Here is a 22,792-nt window from a genome sequence, read left to right as displayed (position 1 = left end):
GTTGTTATCTGACAGTTACAAATAAAAACTCTATACAACTAAGAATACAATATTTTAAAGGGGCCCTATTTTGCTCATTTTCTGGTTCATATTTAGTGCCTCTACTCTACATATTTGGAAGCTTTAATGTTCAAAAAGGTCTTTAATTTTCTCATATTGCCTGTGCTGGAGCACCTCTTTTCACCCTCTGTCTGAAACCAGACTACTCTGATTGGTTAGTTGGCCGGCTCAGTTGTCATTGGTCAACCACTTAGAGATATCCCGCCCCTTAGCCTATCACGTTCAATGTGTTGGAGCACTAGCCAATAGAAGGGTGAGTGTTACGTAGTGGTGTAACTATGTTCCGGACGTAAAAAAAGCGTCCAATGGAGGTATTTAATGCAGGAGGGGAGTATGTCCGAGGGACGTGAACTTTGGGATTTAAGCACAAAATCGTATACAACACACAACAGGAAAGGGAAACCCCCTAAAGCTTAATAGGGCCCCTGTAACCTGTTATGAGCTGAACATTCAACTTTCGTGGCCTTTATGTCGAAAAACGCATCACAACTCATATACAAGAAGCTTTCTGTACTTTTTCACTTATGATATGGACTCTTTTTGTAAACACAATCACAATAGGTCAGCATTCAGAATCTACAGAGGATCATTGGGGAAAAAACTGATCCTTTGACTGAAGAAATATGGCGCCACCACCAGGTCAACATTTCTGTTTACCAAATTGTTTGGTTAGTGACCATAAACCTGCAAAACATACAACATGCCTATCATAACCAGCAACAATACTAAAACGCTAAACTTCAATGGTAGACATAACTTCTATAATTATTTCTAAATATCCACATGCTAACATGCTAATTTGAAGCACCGCTGAGCATGGCTACACAGGAAATATTGGTGAGTATTTTTTCCAGAGTAATTACTATTTTGCTCTGAAATAGTGATATTTAATCATTTTGGAGTGTATTTATTACTCATAGCTTCTAGAGTGCGATCAAAAATGCAGAGTCAATTCTATTGGAGTCAAACCATGACCACGCTGTAACGGAGGTGATCTCTGGGGCCGTAGATCTCGGTCTCTTATATTATATAGCTTCATTATTGGCGAAGTATATTACTTTGTTTCACGCTAAAACATTGCACAGGAAGCATGTGAATCTATGTCATTTATGCATCTATTTGTCACGATCTGTCTATGTTTTAGTTTGTCTGTCTCTGTTTCCTGTTGTAGTTTGAAAAGTGGTCCCCCTCCCGTCTTGTCTGTTGCTGGTGATTGTATACACCTGGTGCCCCTGTGTTTTCTCCTCCCTCCTCACCTGTGTCCTGTTGGTTTGATTAGTCCTGTGTGTGTTTAGGTTCTGTTTTCCTGTTAGTGTGTGTGAGGTCCTTGTTGCTGGTGACTGTGTTCACGTGAGACAGTCATATTGAGGCTGTGTATCATGAACCACAGCGATGAATAAATGCCCACACCGGGTTGTATTTTAACTCTCTGCCTCTGCCTCCTTGCTTGGTCGGGCCGCTCAATGGTCAGCTTCACACACGCCCACTAGTGTTACTTAAGCACTTTGGTTTATTGACCTTTTTTATTATAAAGATCATTATGGTTCATTTATTCTATTCTGAGTAAAATTACCTTATATTTGGAGTAAAATGACATTCGATTGAGAGTAAAATTACCTTCTAGTTGGAGTGAAATGACGTTCGATTGAGAGTAAAATTACCTTCTATTATGAGTAAAATGGCAGTAGAGTTGTTTTTAATATACACATAGAGTAAATAACCATTAAGCAGAGTGAAATCTAAGCACATAATAGAGTAAAATGAACTCTAAAAATACAACTCTGAACAAAGAGTACATTTGACTCTATATAGGTTGGGACCAAATGTAATATTTTTAGAGTAACATTTTCTTCAATTTGAGTCAATTTTACTCAGAGAAATGTACTGTGTATAGACCTACAGTTCTGTACAGTGTTTCAGTAGGCTACTGTAGAGTCTTATTTAATTACAAGTCCTCCATCAATAGACCAATGTCACATACACCCTGTTCAGATGTTAAAGGTGAAGTTCATGCAAAAATAAATTGCTTTTTATATTTGATTACACCAGACAAATGATCCTTTCCTCTGATTATGTGAGCGACAGTAAACGCGGAACAGATGAATGCAGCCGTCATCATCAATCAGCTGTCAGCAACAATAATCAGGCAGTTTAATCTTTGAGTCTATTCTTGGCCCATGCTCTTTCTTCAGTAACACAGCAGAGCAGCAGACAGATTATCAGTGTAATGCCTCACAGAAATTAGTAGGTTTATCATCTACTTACACATCTTGAATATTTTAGGATCTTCCAGGTGAGCATTCAAATTCCCCCATTGCATGCAAATATGGGCAATATTAATAAGGATATTTGAAAAAGCTAAGAGTGCCTGCAAAGCAAATTTGAAAATCTTGTAACAAAAGGTTTTGAATAATAAATTTATTCGGATTTAATTATTTATTATTGTTTTCTTCAAGCTTGCATAGATAAAGTGGAACTGCAAATGTAAAGATCAACCAAAGTACATACTGACATGATTTTTACATCAATTTGGAAATGGCTATTCTCTTACAACATTTAGTTATTATAATAAAAATGTAGAAAATGTCATCTTAACCCAAGGTAAACTAATGTACAGTTACATAAGTGTACAATAATCACTGGTCAGTGAGTACTGAACCCAGTCCCAACCATTTCATAACAGGTTAGCAACACCAGCAATTTGAGACGACGATGATGTAAGAAACGTGGCAGTAGATGCTCCAACATGTGGAAAGAAAGATTTTCTGTCTTCAAAACAGATATAATCTCCTTTTCAAACAGTTACTTAAGATCATAAACCCCAAATAGTGTCTCTCTTTCCAAAACTACCTTTGTTAAACATATTTTTAATTAGACACAATACAAGCCAAAATGACTTTGGTGCTCCATTTTGTTTATGTCCAAGAGCTACAGTAATATTAGGGTTTCAGATTGAAAAGAGGAAAGAACGCCAATTTGCCTGAACATTACAAATCACCATTTATTTCAGAGATTTATTTCCCTTTAAAGGCCGTGTAAGCCATCAGGATCTATATGGTCTTCAAACACATGTAATATCTATTAATCTCATTATGTAGAGCAATGTTTCTATTATCCAAACATTGTAATTCACCAAAGTAGGAATGGAAGTTTCACGAGTTTGCATTGTATTTCTGGCTACCTAACTTATCATTTAAACACTGCATTGTAGGGTAATGTAAAAAGTGGACTCAATCTGAAGCCTTGATATTGGCACCTGTTTTTTTGATCATTTTCATTTAGTTTGTTTTCAAACAAGAAGTGACAAGAGAGGATTGAGCTAAAGACATGTTTAGTCGACCAAAATGTTACAATTAACTTTCATAAACTGAAACCAAAATGTGAAAGATATAAAGTTCTAAGAGAAAAACCAGGACAACACCCACACCGGACATGTCCTAGTAGCAACGGTCAAGCAACCTGTTGGTAACCACCTCCTAAAGCATACCTTTCTTTATCATCTGTTTTACTATATGGGCCCACAATTTACAAAATCAACATATTGAAGAAGACTTGAAACATACACTCATCAGGAAAACGTGAATCTTGGAAATCAAAGTACAAGTAGTCTCATTTTCTTTTGGAACCACTAGAGACTTTTGTTTGCTATTTGAAAGAAAGCAGGCACGTTGGCACTGGCGTCACTCTTGCTGCTGAATGATAAAGACACACTCATGTCAGGAAGAGAAGACAGATCAGTTGAGTCTAGGTGACGTGGGTGTACAGATGGCGTAGGAACTCTCCTCTGGTGGCTGTGTCCCCGGGGAAAACCGCCTGGCAGAACTCACAAACATGAGACTGCAGCACCACGTCTGACATCAGCATGTCTCCAAACAAGGAGGGGCCTCCTGTCGCGGGCATCTGACACAAACACAGAGGACACGAAATGGACATTTTTGAGGAAGAACATGCTAAAAATCCAATGCCAGGTTTGAGGACCCTGGGCCAATACAGGTGGGATTGTTGTCCACTGAAGAGACCTACCCCCACTGTGTGCATTGTCCTGTCTCCAATACGATTATCTGTGTGCCCCGCATCATTTGAGACATGAGGACAGGCTCCTTGCAATCTCGGGATGTCAAAGCTTGACAGGGGTGCAACCATTTGCTCAGACTTCCCATCTGCCTTTCCCGTCTGATGAGGCACATCCACATTGAGCTTAGATATATCTTCAGCTAGGACATCGTAAAAGGTCCCCACGTTTTTAGAGAGGCCAACAACGCCACAATGTGCTGCAGGGTTGCATGATTTGGAAGTTTGACGCTTTTCGTGGAAATATACAGGGATTTCTTGGGTACACTGGACAGGGATGGACATCAAATCAATCAACTCTCCATTAGGAACAGTGGCACCTGCAGACAAAGAGGTTTAGATGTTAAAAGGATAGTTTTAAAGTTGGTTTGTTTAAAGTGTTTATTTATAGCCAGTGTATACATATATATGGAAAAAACAACAGAAGTTACTGCTCCTAAAATAAAGCAATGTACTGCTGTGGACTGGGGCAGCAGCAAGAGTGGTTGCCTCCATCTATCCTCTCAACAAAGATTCCTCTGACAAAAATCATAATATTACCTTGCAGAACTTGGGGGTTGCTAGTTTATTTGCGCTACTGTGTGTAACACAATCAAATTAAATGCAGTAAAATCTTATTTTGTTACATTTTACTGCACTCAGAATTCTACATAACTATATTTTGTGTAAATATTGTCTTTATTTTCATTTGTTGCAATAGTCTTAGCTTTCATAATTGGAAAACATTTTATTTAATTTTGTATTTGGTTACGTATTCTACTTTCTGTGTCTCCACTTATACCAAATCAAATTCCTCGTACTGTATGTGTAAACCTACTGTAGTTGGTAATAAAACTGATTATGGTTATTTACTTCTTTTTTTGTTGTTCTTTTTTCCTTTAGGTTGCTAAAATATGTTTTGATTATGTCCTCTTCCACAACCGCACCATGAATGACAGTTAAGATATGATTATCAGCATTTGAAATAAATTAGGCTTCAAAAGGACCTTGCTGTTTCTGCAATGCTGTTGTGAGTTGATGTAGCAGAGCTGCCTGTCTCAGGCAAAGCGACCTCAGGTGGAGAAACTGCTGGTACAGTTCACTGTAAGCTTCCTCCATCTCACCAGCTCATGGATCTGCAGATGTTACAAAAATGGAAATAAAATGTAATCTTGTATATATATACTTAGCAAAAACAGATGTGTTACTTATTAGGAAAAATATTAAGAGTCATCAGTCATGCTAGCTCCTTGGCAGTACTCTATCTTGGCAGATATAGTAGAGCTTTGAATGTTAATGTCAGGATGAAAAAATATTATTATTATCTTATTTTGGCTTGTAAGCATAACATATTTAGTGACCCCTTGTGCCTTGTATAAAAGCACCTTCATTATGCATGTTAAGTAGCTGTTGTTTTTCTTAAATTAGCTACAAATCAGTCTACCATTATACGTGAAATATTACTATATCCAACTTGTAAAATTACCGAAGGCATTGCACAAAAACACTACAAATCTTTAGTGACAAATTGCATACGTACATAAATATGTCAGGATTGTCCTATTGTAATAGAAAAAGCTGTATGTGCTTTAAAATCTTCTCCGTATAAATGTTGATCCTGAATTATTAGTACCATGTATAATACAACAACAAACACAAATCTTTCATAAGACCTTTTGTAACCATAACGCCTTGTCTTTTCTGCCTCTGTGCAGTGATTTAAACTCATACTTAAAATACATTGCACTGTCTTGCATAGTACTGAAACTGAACTTACCCCTTATGAACTAATCCGTCACTGAATCCAGGACTCCTTGTCATTTCATGACAGTTGTTTTTCAGCCTCCTCCTGCAACAGGCTTCCTTATTTGTCAAGGCAAGAGACACTGTCTCGGTATGCAAATCTAGACTGAAATCTAGAAATGTGTAGAGCACCACAAAAACAACAACTTTCTGACAGTGAAATCTATTTACCAGATGAAGTCTTGCCAACCACAGTGAGTGAATGACAAGTCTGTTTCTCCCCGAGCAGACCAATGGAAAGTATGCTTTACTCATGTAACAACACAGTGTGTTGGAAAATGTTAAACATAAGGAAGTAGCTCTTGAAAATAGGGAAGTGTAAGCATTTAAATATAAAAGGGAACCTCGACCTTCACTCAGACTCTGCAGATTATATATAAGCAAGAGGAAAGAGTCAGGCTCTATTTGTTGCTGCTGTTTAATTTATTAAGATGTATGCACTGACTCAGTATCAGTACTGATAACCCTACCTCTTATAAGCTCACCTGTCACTGATCCTAGAATTCAGGGCTTCTTGTCCTTTCATAAAGTTGTTATTAGCCTTCTCCTTCAGGTTTCCTGGTATTTTCAAGGAAATAGACAGTGTAAGTATGCAAATCAGATACCTACTGACCCACAGCCCCCCAATGATAGTGCCTTCAGGGAGGAGAGCTCCAGAGGCTCAAATGGTTCTGTGACCAGAGCCTCGAGCACCAATGGCTGATCCCATTGCTGGGTGGAGACATGCACCACTGGGCGCTGTCTCCTGACCCCCTGCAAAAAATGCGCCATAAGCGGTTAACTAAAGGCTGACCTGCCACCAAATCCCTCATGGCAGGACGAGATGGCTGCTGCATACACCTTAATTGTGGAATGAGCAAGCCCACTGTCCACCAGTATCTGTAAATAGTACAGAATAGAGCCCAATGTAGATGATAGAGGCTCTAGACTCCTTTCTTCACTCCCAACCACTTAGTCCTGTAACAGGCTGTGGTGGATCCTGCTCTTACTGCCTGGATAGTCTGAATAACTTTGTCAGACAATCCTGGAGAGGTTGGCCCAGAGTGGGTAACGCCCTTATTGCACCTGCGGTGGAAAGGCGTAGAGCAGCTATCTTGGCCATGGCTCGTGTGCAAACGTGTCTGCAAACTGCCTGAAGCAGCCTGTCTGCTCTCTGACAGGGTGGCACGTAGTCTCTGCGTGCATCGAGCAAATTCCACAGATACCCCACCTGCTGGTGAGGTATGGGACTGCTCTTCTTCCAATTGACCGCAATCCACTTGGATCAATTGGGCTGTGTTTGCCTCTTCCCTGGACCTGGCCATGACTATGAGGTCGTATTACAAAACCCTCATGCCATGGTCGCGAAGCGGCTGAAGCGCTGTGGCCACACATTTGCTGAACGTGCGTGGGGATAGGGAGTAGCCAAACGGTAGTCTGTTGTACTCGTAGGCTATACCCCCTGGAAGGCAACACGCAAATACTTTCTGCGGTTTTGAAGCAATTTTCGACATGAAATTAAGCGTCCTTCAGGTCGATGGTTGTGAACCAATTACCCGGCTGCCCTAGTTCCAGTAATTGGTTTACATATGGAACTTTTTGCAGGCAATGTGCTGATTCAGGCTGCGAAGATCCAGAATGGGTCTGAATTCTCCTGTCTTCTTGGGAACCAGGAAGTACACTGCCTGTTTTTGCAACAGGGCCTGAATCTCTGTTGAAAGGAAACCTATCTCCTCCTGGGATGATAGATTTGCCTCTCTTATGCCCCTGCATGGAGGAGGGACGCTGAAAAACTGGAGTGAGTACCCCAGTTTCAGTGTCCTGTCCATCCATTATGTCAGTACACAGCTAAGCTTCCATTCCCCATAAAACTGTGTTAGGGGACCTGCAAGCAGCTGTGGAGTCGCAGCTAAGAAGCTGTAGCACTCTCTGGCGGCCCACTCCACCACCAAACCTTCCATAAAAGGAAGATTGGCTCATGGAACGTGCACATGACCAATGAGGGCACGAGATAAGTTTGTGACACTTTGTTAACCTATTTTGTTTGTTGTTGTATTTAAGACATAAAACAATAAACAGAATATTAACGTTAGAACAGTAACTTCTATAATTTCTACCATACGTCAATCGCAACATTGTGTGATTGTCTCTGTGATGTTGACATGAAGAATCACACTTTAGCTGGTTGACTCAGTTTCACTAGAAAAATGAGGAACTCAAACCGAAATTCGTTTTCCATTTAGCTTACTTTCCTGCTGTGAGACTTGAATCATGTGAGAATAATTTCCCGTGTGAATCATAGATATATTTTTTAGTTAAATGTAGGCTACTTACACTTTAAAGTATCGATCATTCCCAACAGGAAGTGCCGACGCAACCACAGCAGTCCACTGATGATGATGATGATGATGATGATGATGATGATGATGATGATGATGTGGATGATGAAGCGGATTAACTACAGTCCCTCTGACAGGACTGGACAAGATTCGCATTTTACTATGATGACGTCTCTACCCGACACGAGCTCACCCTCTGGAGTTCACCGGTTCACCTGCGTCAAACAACAATAACCTACCAAAATCATACTTCCTGCCTGACTGCCTTCAAAATAAAAGACACAAACTTAAGATACTTTGGATATGCAACAAAAATCCCAACTAATGTGTCATAACTTAAGATAAGCACCCTTACACATTGCCAAAACATGTGTGAGAGCATGTGTTTCATTAGCAAACGTATTGTGTATGTTCATTAAAGGAGCAGTGTCTAAGATTTAGGGGATCTATTCGCAGACATTATTGTGAAATAGAACTTTGTTTTCATTGTTGTATGATTGCCAGAACATTTTGTTGGTTTTTTTAACATATAATGACCATGTTATAACTACATAGGTAGTCAGTGAAGTTTGCAATGATGCACCGCCATGTTTCTACGGTAGGCAGTTACTGACAAACCAAACTTTGATTTTAGAGAGGGCATTTGTTATGGTACCTGAAGGCCACTATAGGTTCAGACAATTTAAGAGAAGGGTGAACAGAGGTATTCACTTAGTTGCAATCTGCAATGCCACCGCTGGATGTTACTACGTTTTACAAAATGGTGCTTTTTTAAAAGTGTTTCATGTTTTTTGGACATTACTAAAAATGTATTCTGAAAAATATTCTAAGGGTTGGTTGAAACTTTATTTTCTATGGTTGGGTAAAAAAAAATTAAAAGCGTTGTTCCAACACATTTTACAGTAATGAAATTACACAAGTAAAAATTAAGTTTGCTCAGAATTGCTTAATGTCCACGAATATTGAGACTGGAATAGGTGAATGTGTTCGCATCATGATACTTTTTCTTCCAACGTCAAAGTAGATGGACAATGTTACCCTGATGTCCTTTTTTTTATGTTAAAGATTTCCATCCATATTATCAGCCCAAAAAAGGTTTGCTTTTGTTTCTACTGCCACCTTTTTTTGTTATGTTCAGTCGTGTTTTTATTTTGTGGCATTATGGACAAAGCATCATCCGCATTATGTTGTGTAACCCTGTGTATCATATTGAATTACTTCTTCTTTAATGCTGCAAATAATTCAATCAAAGCCATCGAACCCCTGTGATGAGAGCTCTACATAAAAGTGTTTAGTCATGGTTAGTCCTGCTTCACTGTACAGCCTGTGTGGCATTCTTGTGGTTCTGTCATGTGATGACTGTAGCTGATATGGATTTAAAAATAGACTAACGTTAAGTCAGCAGAGTCCTGTGGGTGGCAGACTACCTTCAATGCCACCCATCCGTCCACTTAGGAGGAGCAGCAGTTTTTCCCCTCAATGTCAACCCCTGACAGCTGAGATCACAGCCAGCCCCTTGTGATCCAAGAGGGGTGACAGCCCCTTTGCTTCAGACTGCTTATGTAAGAGAGGGATGGGCAGCCTTCACCTCTCTGAGTCGTGTCTTTGTCAAGTGCTTCTCCTAAAGAGGATCCACTTGTGTAATTTGCCTTATTTTTAGCTGAAAACAGCTGCTAATATGCAGTATTCACGTCTTTTTGTGTTGTTAGACATATCTACATGTTGACCTGGTACAGTGTAACGTCAAGTCAAAGCGTGGATTTTAACAGTTTGGAAACACTTAACAAATACAAATAAATTAAGCTTTTATACTCAGGGCTCAAAGATACCTATCATCTCTAAGTTACAATTGATGACAGCAAGCAGTAACCACACAGCCATTAGACGATCAATGAATAATAAATGAAATATAAAGATTGCATTAAGATATATAAAACCCAAGGCAGCAGGGACATGTGAGCTCTTAAGGGAGTAGATCCTGAATCTTGGCAGATTGTACTTGCAGCCTTCTTTAAATTCCTAGCCTTGGAAGGAAGGTCGATGTACTTTAATTTCCAGGGTAAGTAACCATACTCGCTGTAACAGGAAGAAAACATTTCTAGGTATTGGTGACAAACTTTGAAGCTTAAGATAAAAGTGTATAAGCTGCTGGACTTTTCTACATACATCATACACATGAGCCATCCTTATTGGCAGATCGATGATTAGAAATAGTCTGTAGCATCATATTTAGCCACATGGGACTGATAGCGATTTTCTCACCAAACTCTCAGGAAGGCAGCTTTTTTTGCTTTTTTCATTCTTGTGTGGTGCTTATATGGGCCTCAAATTAAGGCTGGAAAACATTCATAAAGATTGTGTTAATAACATATCATAAAGAATATAAAATGGTAATACAAAACGACAGTAAGAGCAAAAGTTAAACAATGTCAAAGAAAATCACATGAGCCATTACCGCCAAACTTCATCTTTGTGAATGTCTACATGTTGAAATCTATTATTAACAGCTCTTCATGTTTCCAAGGACATGTGTGATGCTTTTACACTTCCACTGCTCTTCATGAGATGCTAGTGTCCATAACTGTTCATTAAATGTTAATATCATCAGATTTTTATATATATGTATTTTTACAGGTTTACTAAACTCATTATAACTAAATTACATAATTGACTACATCAATTTTTAGCAGTCAGAGTGAGGATTGTTTATATCTGCAGTTATATATCTGTGTTGAACCGTATGCCAACAGCCAGCACTAGTTGCTGGTTTGCCCCATGTGTTTGCTCTGACCTTGAACCCTTCTGTCCTTGGACACACTCACACACACACACACACACACACACACACACACACACACACACACACACACACACACACACACACACACTTCAGAGAGCCCCAACACAGGGATCAAGTGCGAAGGGACGGTGTTAGAGGAGAGGGCCCCGCGGACAGCAGGGTGTGGTGTGTGTGTGTGTGTGTGTGTGTGTGTGTGTGTGTGTGTGTGTGTGTGTGTGTGTGTGTGTGTGTGTGTGTGTGTGTGTGTGTGTGTGTGTGTGTGTGTGTGCGTTTCTGGGGGATTTACCGTGAATGTATTCCAGGCATGCAGCCAGGAACTGTCATCTGCCAGTGCAACACTATCCATCCTGTCAATCTTGTTTTATAATTGTAACATTCTCATATTCTCCGGCTGAGCAGAGCGATGTTTCCAAAATAGTTAGACAAACACGCACACGCACACCCACACACACACACACACACACACACACACACACACACACACACACACACACACACACACACACACACACACAGAAGCGCACCCTTTTCAAGGAGCATCTTTGTATCATAAATCAAATAAGGTGCATATTGAAAAAGCTAACAATTTGCTAAACGAATTAACTAACTGTTTCATTAAAGGAAAACTGAATATTTATTTTTATTTTAGGCAAAGATTAAAGGTGGGGCAGGTAAGAATGGAGAAACCAGCTCGAGTGCGCTAGAATTTGAAAGTACACAACCGGAAAAAATCTGCCTCTTCCTTCAGACTTCCTTACAGAGCCCCTCCTCCAACACACACGAACGCGCACATGACCAATGAGGGCACGAGATAAATTTGTGCACAGATGGAAGGCTGACAGGCAGGTAGGCCATCCAATCATTTTAGCCGGGCCGGCTCAGATGATTGGTCGTGCTTTTTTCAGCACCACGGCTTCCACAGATGAAATGTTTTAATGTATTTATTGTCAAAGCATTTCATATATTCATTGCTATCGGGATGTTAAGAGCATTCCATGGAATATAACAAAAAGTTATAAGTTATAAGTTTCTGAAGTGAATTACCTACCCCACCTTTAACACTGTAAAGTTCAAATCTCAAAGTTCAAAAGTGTTTAAACTTGGATGCATCTTATGGCCACTGAGGTAGGCACATTTGGAGAAACCAACACAAGTGTTACATTTTGACAGTATCCAAATGAAAAATATCCCGCCCTCCCTTTAGCCCTATCTCCAAAACCTCTCCTCCAAAATACAAGGACAAGTCATCAAGAGGGCTTTAGGGGGAACGTTGTCATCACGAACCATATCCAACTACCTCATGTCTCATTCTGAGCAATAAGATATCATTAAGGAACAGAAACAGCGAAAATGGCTACTGAACAATCAGAATCAGTGGAAGGCTGGAAGGTCATTTGCTGACTTGTTTGTTGTTGTACTGTGTTTAGTAACAGAATTTCAACAACAATGCTTTTTAAAAGTTTGGCTACCCTACCTTCACCCAAGGACAAATTGTTTTTCACCCTCTAACTGAATGATAATCAACCTGCCTCACCTTACTTTAGAATGTAATCCTGCAGAGTAACGATATTAAGACAGTGATGTGGTACAGTTATCACAGAGATCCCATGAGCAATGACGTCTGCCAACTAATTTATCACCGGACTCCTTTAGTGAAAGAGGCAAGATCCGATTACAGAGGTTTCTAGGTGCTCAACAATGGCCTGCTATAAATACACTCACAGAGGGTTTTTCACATGTGACAGCACACCCACACAAATACAAGAACTGTTGCACAATATACAGGACGTGTACAAATGAATGTGTATTTGTATGTACATGGAAGACCATGTGGTCATTACTGAAAAAGGTAATCTTGCCGACTTCTTATGGGCTTTATTTTTGTCTTTTTCTGAAGCATTGTTAAAGAGTCAGCATTGTGTTTGAAAGTTCTGGAAAAAACAAAAAAATCTGCTGAATGTTATGTGTAGCTACGTCTAAGTCCTAGTGCAAATCAACTTACTGGAGAGGAAGAACAGTGGAGAGGGAAACAGAAGCCTCCACGGAGCGCTCAGCGGCTTCACAAAGTTATTTACAGCTCAATCCATCAATAAACGACAGGTGCAGCATCCTCACAAACAAACCTATTAGCTTTCCACCCGCTGGAACAATATCCTCTCCAGCAATCAACTGCTCTCTCACACACACACACACACACACACACACACACACACACACACACACACACACACACACACACACACACACACACACACACACACAAATAGAGACAGACACCAACACAGACAGGCCAATAAGTACAATTTATGACTTCATTGTTGACTGATGTTTCTTCTATTTCTTCTCACTGTATGTGTTCTGTCATTGTTCTGGCATCTGCATGGTTAATTTTAATGCATTATTCTAGAATATTTGTTTCCGTGCTAGCAGCAAAGGTCTATAGATAGAAATGTTGGTGTGTCCACTATTTTTACATACCACAATATTTGAACAATGTTGGCTGTATTGCCCTTCAATTCTAGTTATCATCTGTTCCCAGTCAAAGTGTTTTCCCTTTATTGAAATTTCAAAAGTAAATGGATTGGCACCAACTTTGTTTGCAAAAGCTCCCTCTAGGATACCCTTAGAGTGGATAAAGAGAGATCCAGTGCCATACATGTGGCAGCAGGCCAATAAGCCAATCCATCTCACCTGCCATTTTTATTTAAGCTTACCATTGAACCTTACACTCTCCCACAGACCTTGCTCACCAGCACCTTCATATCCCCTGCTGTATCTGCTGTACTTTTCACTTAGATCCACCTGTTGTGCTCTGTAAACAAACCCCCCCTCCAATCTGTGTGTGTGTGTGTGTGTGTGTGTGTGTGTGTGTGTGTGTGTGTGTGTGGTGTGTGTGTGTGTGTGTGTGTGTGTGTGTGTGTGTGTGTGTGTGTGTGTGTGTGTGTGTGTGTGTGTGTGTGTGTGTGTGTGTGTGTGTGTGTGTGTGTGTGTGTACAATGTATGGGATTTGAAGTCGTCGGGTGTCCCTGTCAAAGTGCAAGAGTTAAAATAGTATGAATGATATTGTCTGAACTCGGTAGTAGTGACCTTCCCCGCCTGCTGCTCTCAATCTAATTTTGCATGTACAGCAAGTCAGTGCAACCTTTTTAACCCATAGTTGTCTAATGAGCAGTATTTCTAGCTGTTGTGAGGGGGTGCTGTTCTATTGTGTATGCATTCACGTTGAAATTCATGTGCCCGTCCAGATGAATTGGGGATTTCTTGAATCTTCCAATAATTTGATTTCCAACCAAATGGCTAAAAAAACAACGACATTTCTATTAGAGTCAGCTCTTTGTGTTTATTGAAGACTATCGTCCCAATGCTATGTTGGAGAACAGGTTGTCTAAACACTATACGCTACCTGCTCAGCAGCATTATGTTGGCCTTGTTATCATAGTGATGTTAGCATTTACTTCAAAGCACCTCTTTCCTTAATTACAGTTTCACAGAGCTGTTAGACGGCTAAAGACTCTTGGGGTTGTTACTGGTGGATTCACAGTCAATGTAAGCATAGTTTTACTGTTGTGGTTGCATGTCGGGGCAAATGTTCACTTCTTTGTATACTGTTCATTACTGGTATTGTGGTCAAAATGTTATTCTACAAAGTTCCCTGCAACTACATGTGTCCAATGATTGTCCTATATGGTAACAAACTAATCAATTTATCCAAAACAAATATAAGACCATTGTCTACTCAAGTAAAGTACGTTGAAATATGTATATTTAATGATAATAAAGAACCAATTGCACAGAAGATCCTGCCCATCTTGATGTGCAGTGAAATAGCAATGTAACATGTTCTCAAACATTTACCGAATAGCAGGTGGTGCAGAAGCAATGCACAAAACCTCGACCTCAGCAGGTTTGTGCAACAAATCACCATGACAAGTGGGTCAGATATTACATGGCAGAGCATATGTCTCATGGTGTAAGGCTACAGTTTGTCCCTGAATGCAGTGTTGCATGTCAGGGCACAGGTCAGATGTTAGGGGCCAATAGCTCCAGATGGTAGCTTTCCACTTTTGGAAGAAGATGGTGTCAAGACCATGACTTCAGGGATAAGATATATTGACATGGGAATGTGTTTTGACTTTTGGTTTGAGCAGAGTGAGCTGTCCTGGATACCAAGTCGCACTGAAAGTCAAAGGGGATCATTTTTATTTAAAAAAAGAAAAGTTCTGATTTGAACCAAGGGTACTCTCTGATCCTTCATTTGAAACTGTCTCGTCTGCTGTTCCAATGGCATCTGTCTGGGGCAGCATGCTTGCCATTTTGTAACAAAATGAACACCTCAATGCAAGCTGGCTTTCATAATTGCCTCCTTCTCTTTTCTTCCCTTGTCCCTTTTTTCCAGTCTGTCTGCCAACATCAAAATCCAAATGACCGGAACGTGGTGTACAGTAGGATCGGGTGTCAAGTCGGAGCTGCAGTCTGCCGTGGCTAAGAGTGGCACGGTGTCGTCTTCCTTTTGGTCAGAGATGTTGCCAACATTAACACCATGTGTGACACAACAAAACGGACAAAGTGAAATGGAAATGAAGGACTACTTTGGTCGGTTTTCATCACATTAACATTATGTAACAATCTGCAGCACAGTGAGTGCTTTTTCAAATAAAGCCCAAGCTCTGTTACCAACTGACTGGAAACTTCACAACTCTTCTTAAAGGATAGGTCTAGTGACACACGTACTTTTCGAACTCTTTCTGACATTAAACACCATAAGAACACCAAACACATAAATTAATTGTTAACACTAAGATGTGTCCAAATTCTGATGTAGTTAATTTTACACCAGGCTCTATGAAACTTAAGCACAGTGAGGCATTGAGCAAAGCACTGATGTCAGCATGCTGTCATGCTGACATGTTCACCATCTTAAAACATTTTTTACAAATGTTTACCATGTAACATTATTTTCAAAATGTTCACTATAAATACTCACTAGCGCTACAAATACACATCTGAAAGCACTCCCCATTCACACAAATATACTCCTGTTTGAGCAACTTTTCTAAAAGATACAGTGCCTAGCTGTTTAAACGAATAATTACCATGATTCATTCGAACACAATCCTATTGAGAATGGAAACTAGATATATATCTGGAAGACTGTATACAAACCATAATGAACGGCAAACAGGAGATCAACATTTAAACAAAGGCAGTCAGTGTTGTGTTTTCCAAAAATATTTAATATCAAATATTCTCTGTCTTTTAACACATCTGCACTATTTTACCAAAGCCATGGCAATATTTTTCACACACATCCCAAACAAAACACATACAGTAGGAGAAAGAAGTGTTCTTCATATTGTTTGAACACTATTTGAAGTGCTCTTAGCTGCTTATCTTCTCATCACATTTCATTGTGATTTCTTAAGATATTTCTTTAGTTCATTCTGATATGGAAACACAAAATAATTCCAACATATAAAATCTGCGTAACTCCAGAATGTGGAAGACAGTCCTTACGAACACGTGTAGGGGTGTCAAACATGAAATGCCTGCTTTTGCATGTGGATGATCAAGCTTTGTCAGCTATTAAATCGTATCAAGGATACACTACATGAAATTGTGGATACAGGGAGACTCTGAAATGTTCTTTGACTAAATGTGATCTTTAACTGGAAGGCTCTGCTGCAGTTAACACTGCCTCAGGGTCATGTGAACAGGATTCAGTTTTTCTGGATCCTAAACCACCTGTCATCACTGTATGCACACACAGTGCACCAGGGCGAAGTGTGCGTTCAAGAATTGTATGTTCCAAGTGTATTTCTATCCCAAGTCTCAGGCACAATTTTATTTTAATAGAGACATTAAAATAGATTATTTAACATTAATATTAAACAGGGCTTGCGGTATTTGATATTTGGAATGAAAATCAACTTAGTGTCACCTACTATGGTTTAGGAGCGACGCTTTATGAAAGGCACTTTGTTTTTTTCCATTTAGCAAGTTCAAAAAGTTCTCAAAGTATGTTGTTACAGGGACATGCGGTTCAAAAGGAACTCTGCCAGCATCAGCCTTTACAAGGTGTTGCAAAATGGCAGCATGGAGTTGTGGCAGAACATTTTGTTTATCTTAAGGCAATAAGGTTTGTTAGTGGAAGTATCAAAATAAGAGTAAACTTTGGTCCAAGACCTTTTACAGGAGCACAGTTAGGACTAAAACTATATTTTGTTATGCAAAGATATTAGTAAAGATATCCATAACAAAAACTGGGACTCTAGAGTTCCGTCAACCTGGCTTTTTCTACAAAATAATCTAATATATCAGTTTCCTCTACCCAGTGGGATCGAAAGCAACTTAAAAAATGCTTTTTAGGAGATTAGTGTGTTTTTCTGCTTTTGGGAAAAGCTGAGTATGTAACACTGCATTGCATCGACCCAAATATCCATATCTCACTAGCTGCATAGCAAGACAACATTCAAACATCCAGCACAGCAATAAAGTCCTTTTACAAATGCACACAAAAATATATACTTTATAAACTGTGTCCTGATCTGTTTATAACATTTCAGCTCTCTCTGTTTCAGAGAAGAAACTGTATACGATACTCACACAGGTACCAAATTACATTTTAAAACGTAATGTTAGAAAAATAAGGATCTCTTGAACAATGCCAGACATTGTTTGAAGGAGGTTCACCAGTACAGTTCAGTGGTAAAACCTCACATTGGGTGCTTTGTGTCGTTTTTACAAACTACTTTGCCTTCTTTTTCAGAATGGCAGAGTATCCATAAAGATTTTCTCCACTATTGGTGGAGGGGGAACCAGGTCCTCGAGTTTCAGGTAGAAGATGCGCTGCAGGCCCTGTGTGCACAGAGTCCTCAGCTCGGGGAGTTTGCCCAGAAGACGAGAAAGATAGTTGGGCTGTGTCCGGCTCGGTTCTGATCCGTTTCCATTCACATGCTCTCTTAGAGAAGTGATGAGATGACTCTGAAAGTCTTCCACCTTCCTGGGCTCTTTGAGGCCATGGCGATCTAAACGAAAAACATGTTCTCATGAGAAACACAGTGCTAACGAGGGGGAAAAAAGCAAATGCAGTGAGATTCACTTGCAAAGCAAACACAAGCTCTCACCAGTGATGATAACTAACGCTGCAAGGCAGGCAAACAAGGAGACGTCCAAGTTCATTCGGTGAAGGCTCTGGGAGAAATCCATTATGGAGTTAATCCAATCACCAAAAGTGGAAACGCATTGCAGTCGGTGTAGGACCAAACCGTTGCAGAAGATCAGCTTGTTCTTCTCAGGATTAGACCTGCATGGGTTCAAACCAATTGTACAATTAGTCATAATAGCAAGGTGCGCATTAGTCTGGATAAATAAGAGTTAAAGAGGGTGTATTCTTAAATGTTATATAAGCTGACCTGTATGCAAGTCGCAGAATGAAGAGCTCAACAAAAGCTGATTCAAGGAGCAGCTCCTGGTCCTCTGTGCAGAAATCTTTGAAACCTGGGATGGTTTCGGCCCAGTTTCTTATTACATCCAAAGAACCAGTCAGCAGGTCATAAAACTGCTGAATATCAGCAGCATCCTCCTTTTCTTTCAGGTTGTCCACAGTCTCCTGGTACTGAGGAGAGGAGAGAGAAGGTTAATGTCATTGCTTTTATTCTACATCCTGTGTTGAGGTCATTGTTAGTGATCTTTTTGATTGAAATTAACTCTGAACACACCGCCAGTCTTGAGATTTACCTTGGAGTAGTCAAGCTTTCCAATGGTTGGGTTTGAGTCTAAATGAGATCTGACAAGAGAGGCTAATATGTTGACGCTGGGGGTTGTGGATGAAGTATCGGACACAGTCTTGGGTTTCGAAGGCAGACGACCTCGACGGCCTTTGAGGCTGTCGGTGCGAACAACTGAGGAAGAGACAGAAAAGAGGAAGCACAAGAACATGAATCTCCAATTTCCACATTTGAACGCTGCAATTTAAAAAACAACTGCTGTATCAATTTCAGTTTCTCTTTTTTCTGCAGCTGGCACTAAAAGTTCCGGATTTCATATGTCTGTCCTTTTTAGCTTTAGTTTCACAAGACTGTCATTACAAACCCTAGTTTCTCTTCATCATACATTTGTCACTGAAAGCGTGTGTCTGACATTGCATTACCTTCTTTGACCATTCCAACTGTGAGACATTTCTGGAAACGGCAGAACTGGCAGCGGTTTCTTCTTCTCTTGTCCACAGGACAGTCTTTATTGGCAAGGCACACATACTTTGCATTTTTCTGTACAGTTCGCTGTCAAATAGGAAAATAAATAACATTACTATGGGTTCCAAATGGCGCACACATTTAACAATGTAAATGAATGAAATGCATACTATCTTTGTATAGGCGATCAATACTGAAGGATAAAACCCAAATCAATATTTGGGAGTTAAAAAAATGCTATAATTTAACACAAAAACTTAATAAAAATAAGGAAAAACTTTTGGATTAGGATCCTTCAAATGTGACTTGTTACTATATGACATTGCATTACATTGTAAAGTTAAACAGATAAACTCAATGCTCTGTAATGAAAGAACATTGATTACTGTCACTATTTTTTAATTCTAAACATATCTTTACTACAATTTGTCGATACGTATTAGCAAATCAAATCTGATGTCAATATATAATAAGCTAATCAGCCAATATGTTGTCCCAGCCTCCTCCTCAGCTATTTACCTTGAAGAAACCTTTGCAGCCCTCACAGGTGCGGACTCCATAGTGCTGACAGGATGCGTTGTCCCCACAAACTGCACAGCGGCCCTCACTGGATCCTGGGTTGTGGCATTTAGGAGACATCATGGACCCTTCAACTATCCTGGGACTTTCCATGCATCCATGGTCCAGGGACATGGGGGGACAATGAAGTGGAGACATGTGCTGCTGAGGAGGCAGGAAGAAAGGGTCGTCGTGGCCCGGCAGAGCATCTTGATGATGCCCCAGGGGAGAGTGCTGCTCTGGAGCGGGGCTGAAGGTAAAAAAGGAGAGATGCTGGGCCATGGCGGTCTTATCAGCCACAGAGGACGGGGGGGCTGAGGGGTAGGGGCTGAAAGGGGAATCCCAGATGGGTGCAGACTGGGCCTGAAAGCCAGATGTGGGAGGGGAAGCTGCGGTATAAACTGGGCTGCCATAGTAGTCAGAGCCACATGACGACAGCGTTTCATCAAGGCAGCTCATCGCAAAGGAACCTGGGTAACAGCCATACACCTGGAGATCATCCAGCTTGAAGGCCTGGCTCTGCATCTGAGGGCAGGAGCTCTCCGCTGAGTGGCTGAAGGAAACTGTAGAGGCCGGAGGAGAGTTGGTAATCCTGCAGGAATAAGCATCAAACTCCCCCACATAGCCATTTCCCACCAAAGTGTTGATGCTGGGCAACGAAGATGTAGACAGCTGGTCCTTTTGGCCACTGATGTCCATCACCAGTTTGGCACTGAGGTCAGGATTCAAGAACTCAGAGCTGAAGTAACTGTCATGGGGCAGGGAGGCATACTGGGCTTGTACACAGGGCATCTCTAGGACAGAAAACAGCAACAATTAGATTAACATAAACATTTATAGTATGCTGCATGTGTCAATACATCTAAGAAAATGTCATAATATTGCACAAATATCTTTCCATAAATGTTAATGCATTGTAAATGTTTGTCACACAATCATATTGCAAAGTGTGAGTTGTTATGCTTATAGAATAAAATCATTGGGAATAACTAGGGCTGAGTGTTCTGTCTAAACATACAGTAATGTATATACAATGAAGTTAAATAATCTCATTAAATTATAAATTTATAATATTAATCAGCCTTGTTTAATCCTCTCTCTGTGACCTTACAAACAGTAGCCATCATGAACAACTTGACGGTACACAATCTCAATTCAGCAACATGCCATTTTTCTGTCAGCAGGACCTATCACTCCTCTTGAGAAAATGTAGAGTGAGATCCAGTGGTGTAATGAGATATTGAAAGATGTTATTTGACTGGCTGTTAATGCTCTGAAAACCTCCTTCAGTGGAGGGCAACCCTCTTTCACAGGGACTATACCAGGGAGTGCTGCAGATTGTATTTCAGGGTGGGCTGAGTGCCAGCTGTAATGGGAATGGGGACAAATCCTGTGCCTGTGTGTGTGTGTGTGTGTGTGTGTGTGTGTGTGTGTGTGTGTGTGTGTGTGTGTGTGTGTGTGTGTGTGTGTGTGTGTGTGTGTGTGTGTGTGTGTGTGTGTGTGTGTGTGTGTGTGTGTGTGTGTGTGTGTGCGTGTGCGCGTGTGTGTGTGGTTGGGAGAGTGGGCGTGTATCAACAAGTGCAAGACAAAGTGAAGCAGACCAAATCATTTTTTGAAAGGTTTTCAAACTTATACCTCATTGTTGAATTATTTCCACAAACTTTAAATAAGCTTGACCCATGGGAAGATCATTGGGCCAATGTGTGTTTTGTATATCTTCTCTCATATAGCAACAGTAATAAAAGCACATTCAACATGTGAACTCATCTTAAGTAATACAAACTAGGCACAGTACAGTTGCAGCTGTGCTATTCTTACCATCAGGAGTTACTAATGACAAAATATTTAGAATTTTAACAACTATTTACCATATAAAAATAATTGCCATTTCTACTTCAGAATTGCATTAACTAAGCGTAATGTTAATTTTAGAGGTTGTAGTTTGTTCTGCTGGTGTAGTGTTATTACTAATATATTAATTTGTACCGCCTCTCTAGAAGAGCCTAACAAAACTCAACATTATAACCATGAAGAAAGAATAAATGCAGTAAGTTGTAAACATTAGTTTTAGCTACAGTAGGTGTACCTAACAAACTTGCAAAAGAGTGCATAGCTCTGACTGCTGTCAGAAAAGTGAGGCTGAGACATTTTAAAACATTAGTTTCCATTAAACTAATTGAGTATAAAGGTGTATTATGTTACACTGTTGTATCAGCAGTCTAGTTAACATTCTCCTATGAGCTTGTATTCATTTGGAAGTAGTTCTAAAGTCAAACATCAGCATGCAAGTGGTCCCTGAATAATCAAATCAATACATGTAAACAAACTCTTTCACTCACCTGGTTCATGTAAATATCCGGATTATGAAGTTTATCATTTATTCCAACCGAGTAAAACTGATGAATGTCACCTCTGCCAGCTGCTGTCAGAACGCACACTCATTCAAACACACTCTCACACACATACTGGTTCAGACCAATGCAGGAGGATCCATACTCTCTTGTTTTATTTTGACTGCGTCAACATAAGGGCGTGTCCATGACCATACATGGTGAACAGGGCAGCGGAACGTTCCGGGTGGCGAGCCAATCAGCGTCGGGATTTACACAGACGTTCTTCCATGTGACGCACGCACGGGATTCCATTGACGCAAGAGACGGGGGAGCGTGTGTTCTAAATATAAACCGACAACGACAGCAGCGCTCACGTGGGGCTATTACTGGATGAAAAATGCTAAAAATAGCCGTAGTTTCAAAGTGCATACGTTTTTTCACTGGAAATGTAGATGTTATACACGTTTATAAAAGGGAGGTGTGTTGTAACATGACAGAACAGGAAACACCTGGGAGGTATTTTCTCATAAAATAGGATTTGTGTGTTCAATGAATGGCTAGAAACTCCCTACACTCTGCCAATCCTCAACTGAGGAACCACGAGCCCCTTTTTTCACCATCTTTATTGTCAACACTATGGTCTTAAATATATATTTATAATTGTGAAATATTACAGTT

At 40.2% G+C, this 22,792-nt stretch overlaps 2 protein-coding genes across 9 annotated transcripts; both read right to left on the bottom strand.

Moving 5' to 3' along the window:
* Positions 1-2,473: 2,473 nt before the first annotated feature.
* Positions 2,474-8,445, bottom strand: zgc:113184 (uncharacterized protein LOC553745 homolog). 8 transcript variants are annotated; one of them, XM_034198195.1, is made up of 5 exons: positions 8,227-8,445; positions 5,888-6,471; positions 5,118-5,246; positions 4,084-4,451; positions 2,474-3,960 (listed from the first exon to the last, which is right to left on the bottom strand). In XM_034198195.1, exons 3-5 carry the CDS (start codon positions 5,227-5,229, stop codon positions 3,805-3,807), a joined length of 636 nt encoding a protein of 211 aa, XP_034054086.1. In that variant the 5' UTR covers positions 5,230-5,246; positions 5,888-6,471; positions 8,227-8,445; the 3' UTR covers positions 2,474-3,804. The 8 variants fall into 8 exon arrangements, with proteins under 8 accessions (XP_034054086.1, XP_034054081.1, XP_034054083.1 ...); XM_034198190.1 differs by having other exon boundaries at positions 2,474-4,451; positions 5,888-6,026; positions 6,399-6,471; XM_034198192.1 differs by having other exon boundaries at positions 2,474-4,451; positions 5,888-5,973; positions 6,399-6,471.
* A 7,799-nt stretch (positions 8,446-16,244) lies between these two features.
* Positions 16,245-22,129, bottom strand: LOC117534254 (nuclear receptor subfamily 4 group A member 1-like). The gene is made up of 7 exons (XM_034198446.1): positions 22,121-22,129; positions 19,743-20,573; positions 19,181-19,310; positions 18,769-18,932; positions 18,444-18,646; positions 18,156-18,334; positions 16,245-18,056 (listed from the first exon to the last, which is right to left on the bottom strand). The coding sequence occupies exons 1-7, from the start codon at positions 22,127-22,129 to the stop codon at positions 17,794-17,796; spliced, it is 1,779 nt and encodes a 592-aa protein (XP_034054337.1). The 3' UTR covers positions 16,245-17,793.
* Between the last annotated feature and the right edge of the window lie 663 nt (positions 22,130-22,792).

The sequence above is a fragment of the Gymnodraco acuticeps genome, unplaced genomic scaffold, assembly GCF_902827175.1.
Source record: "Gymnodraco acuticeps unplaced genomic scaffold, fGymAcu1.1, whole genome shotgun sequence".
In the NCBI taxonomy this organism is placed as follows: Eukaryota; Metazoa; Chordata; class Actinopteri; order Perciformes; family Bathydraconidae; genus Gymnodraco; species Gymnodraco acuticeps.
The sequence above is the reverse complement of the archived record's forward strand: the minus strand, read 5'-3'. Positions and strand labels throughout refer to the sequence as shown.

Excerpts from the sequence above, each read along its gene's own strand:
- zgc:113184 (XM_034198188.1), bottom strand. The coding sequence starts at position 5,229 with ATGGAGGAAGCTTACAGTGAACTGTACCAGCAGTTTCTCCACCTGAGG. Across the intron at positions 4,452-5,117 it reads AGCATTGCAGAAACAGCAAG|GTGCCACTGTTCCTAATGGA; the intron begins GTCCTTTTGAAG and ends CTTTGTCTGCAG.
- LOC117534254 (XM_034198446.1), bottom strand. Across the intron at positions 18,933-19,180 it reads AGTTGGAATGGTCAAAGAAG|TTGTTCGCACCGACAGCCTC; the intron begins GTAATGCAATGT and ends TCTCTTCCTCAG. Across the intron at positions 18,647-18,768 it reads GAAAGCTTGACTACTCCAAG|TACCAGGAGACTGTGGACAA; the intron begins GTAAATCTCAAG and ends TCCTCTCCTCAG.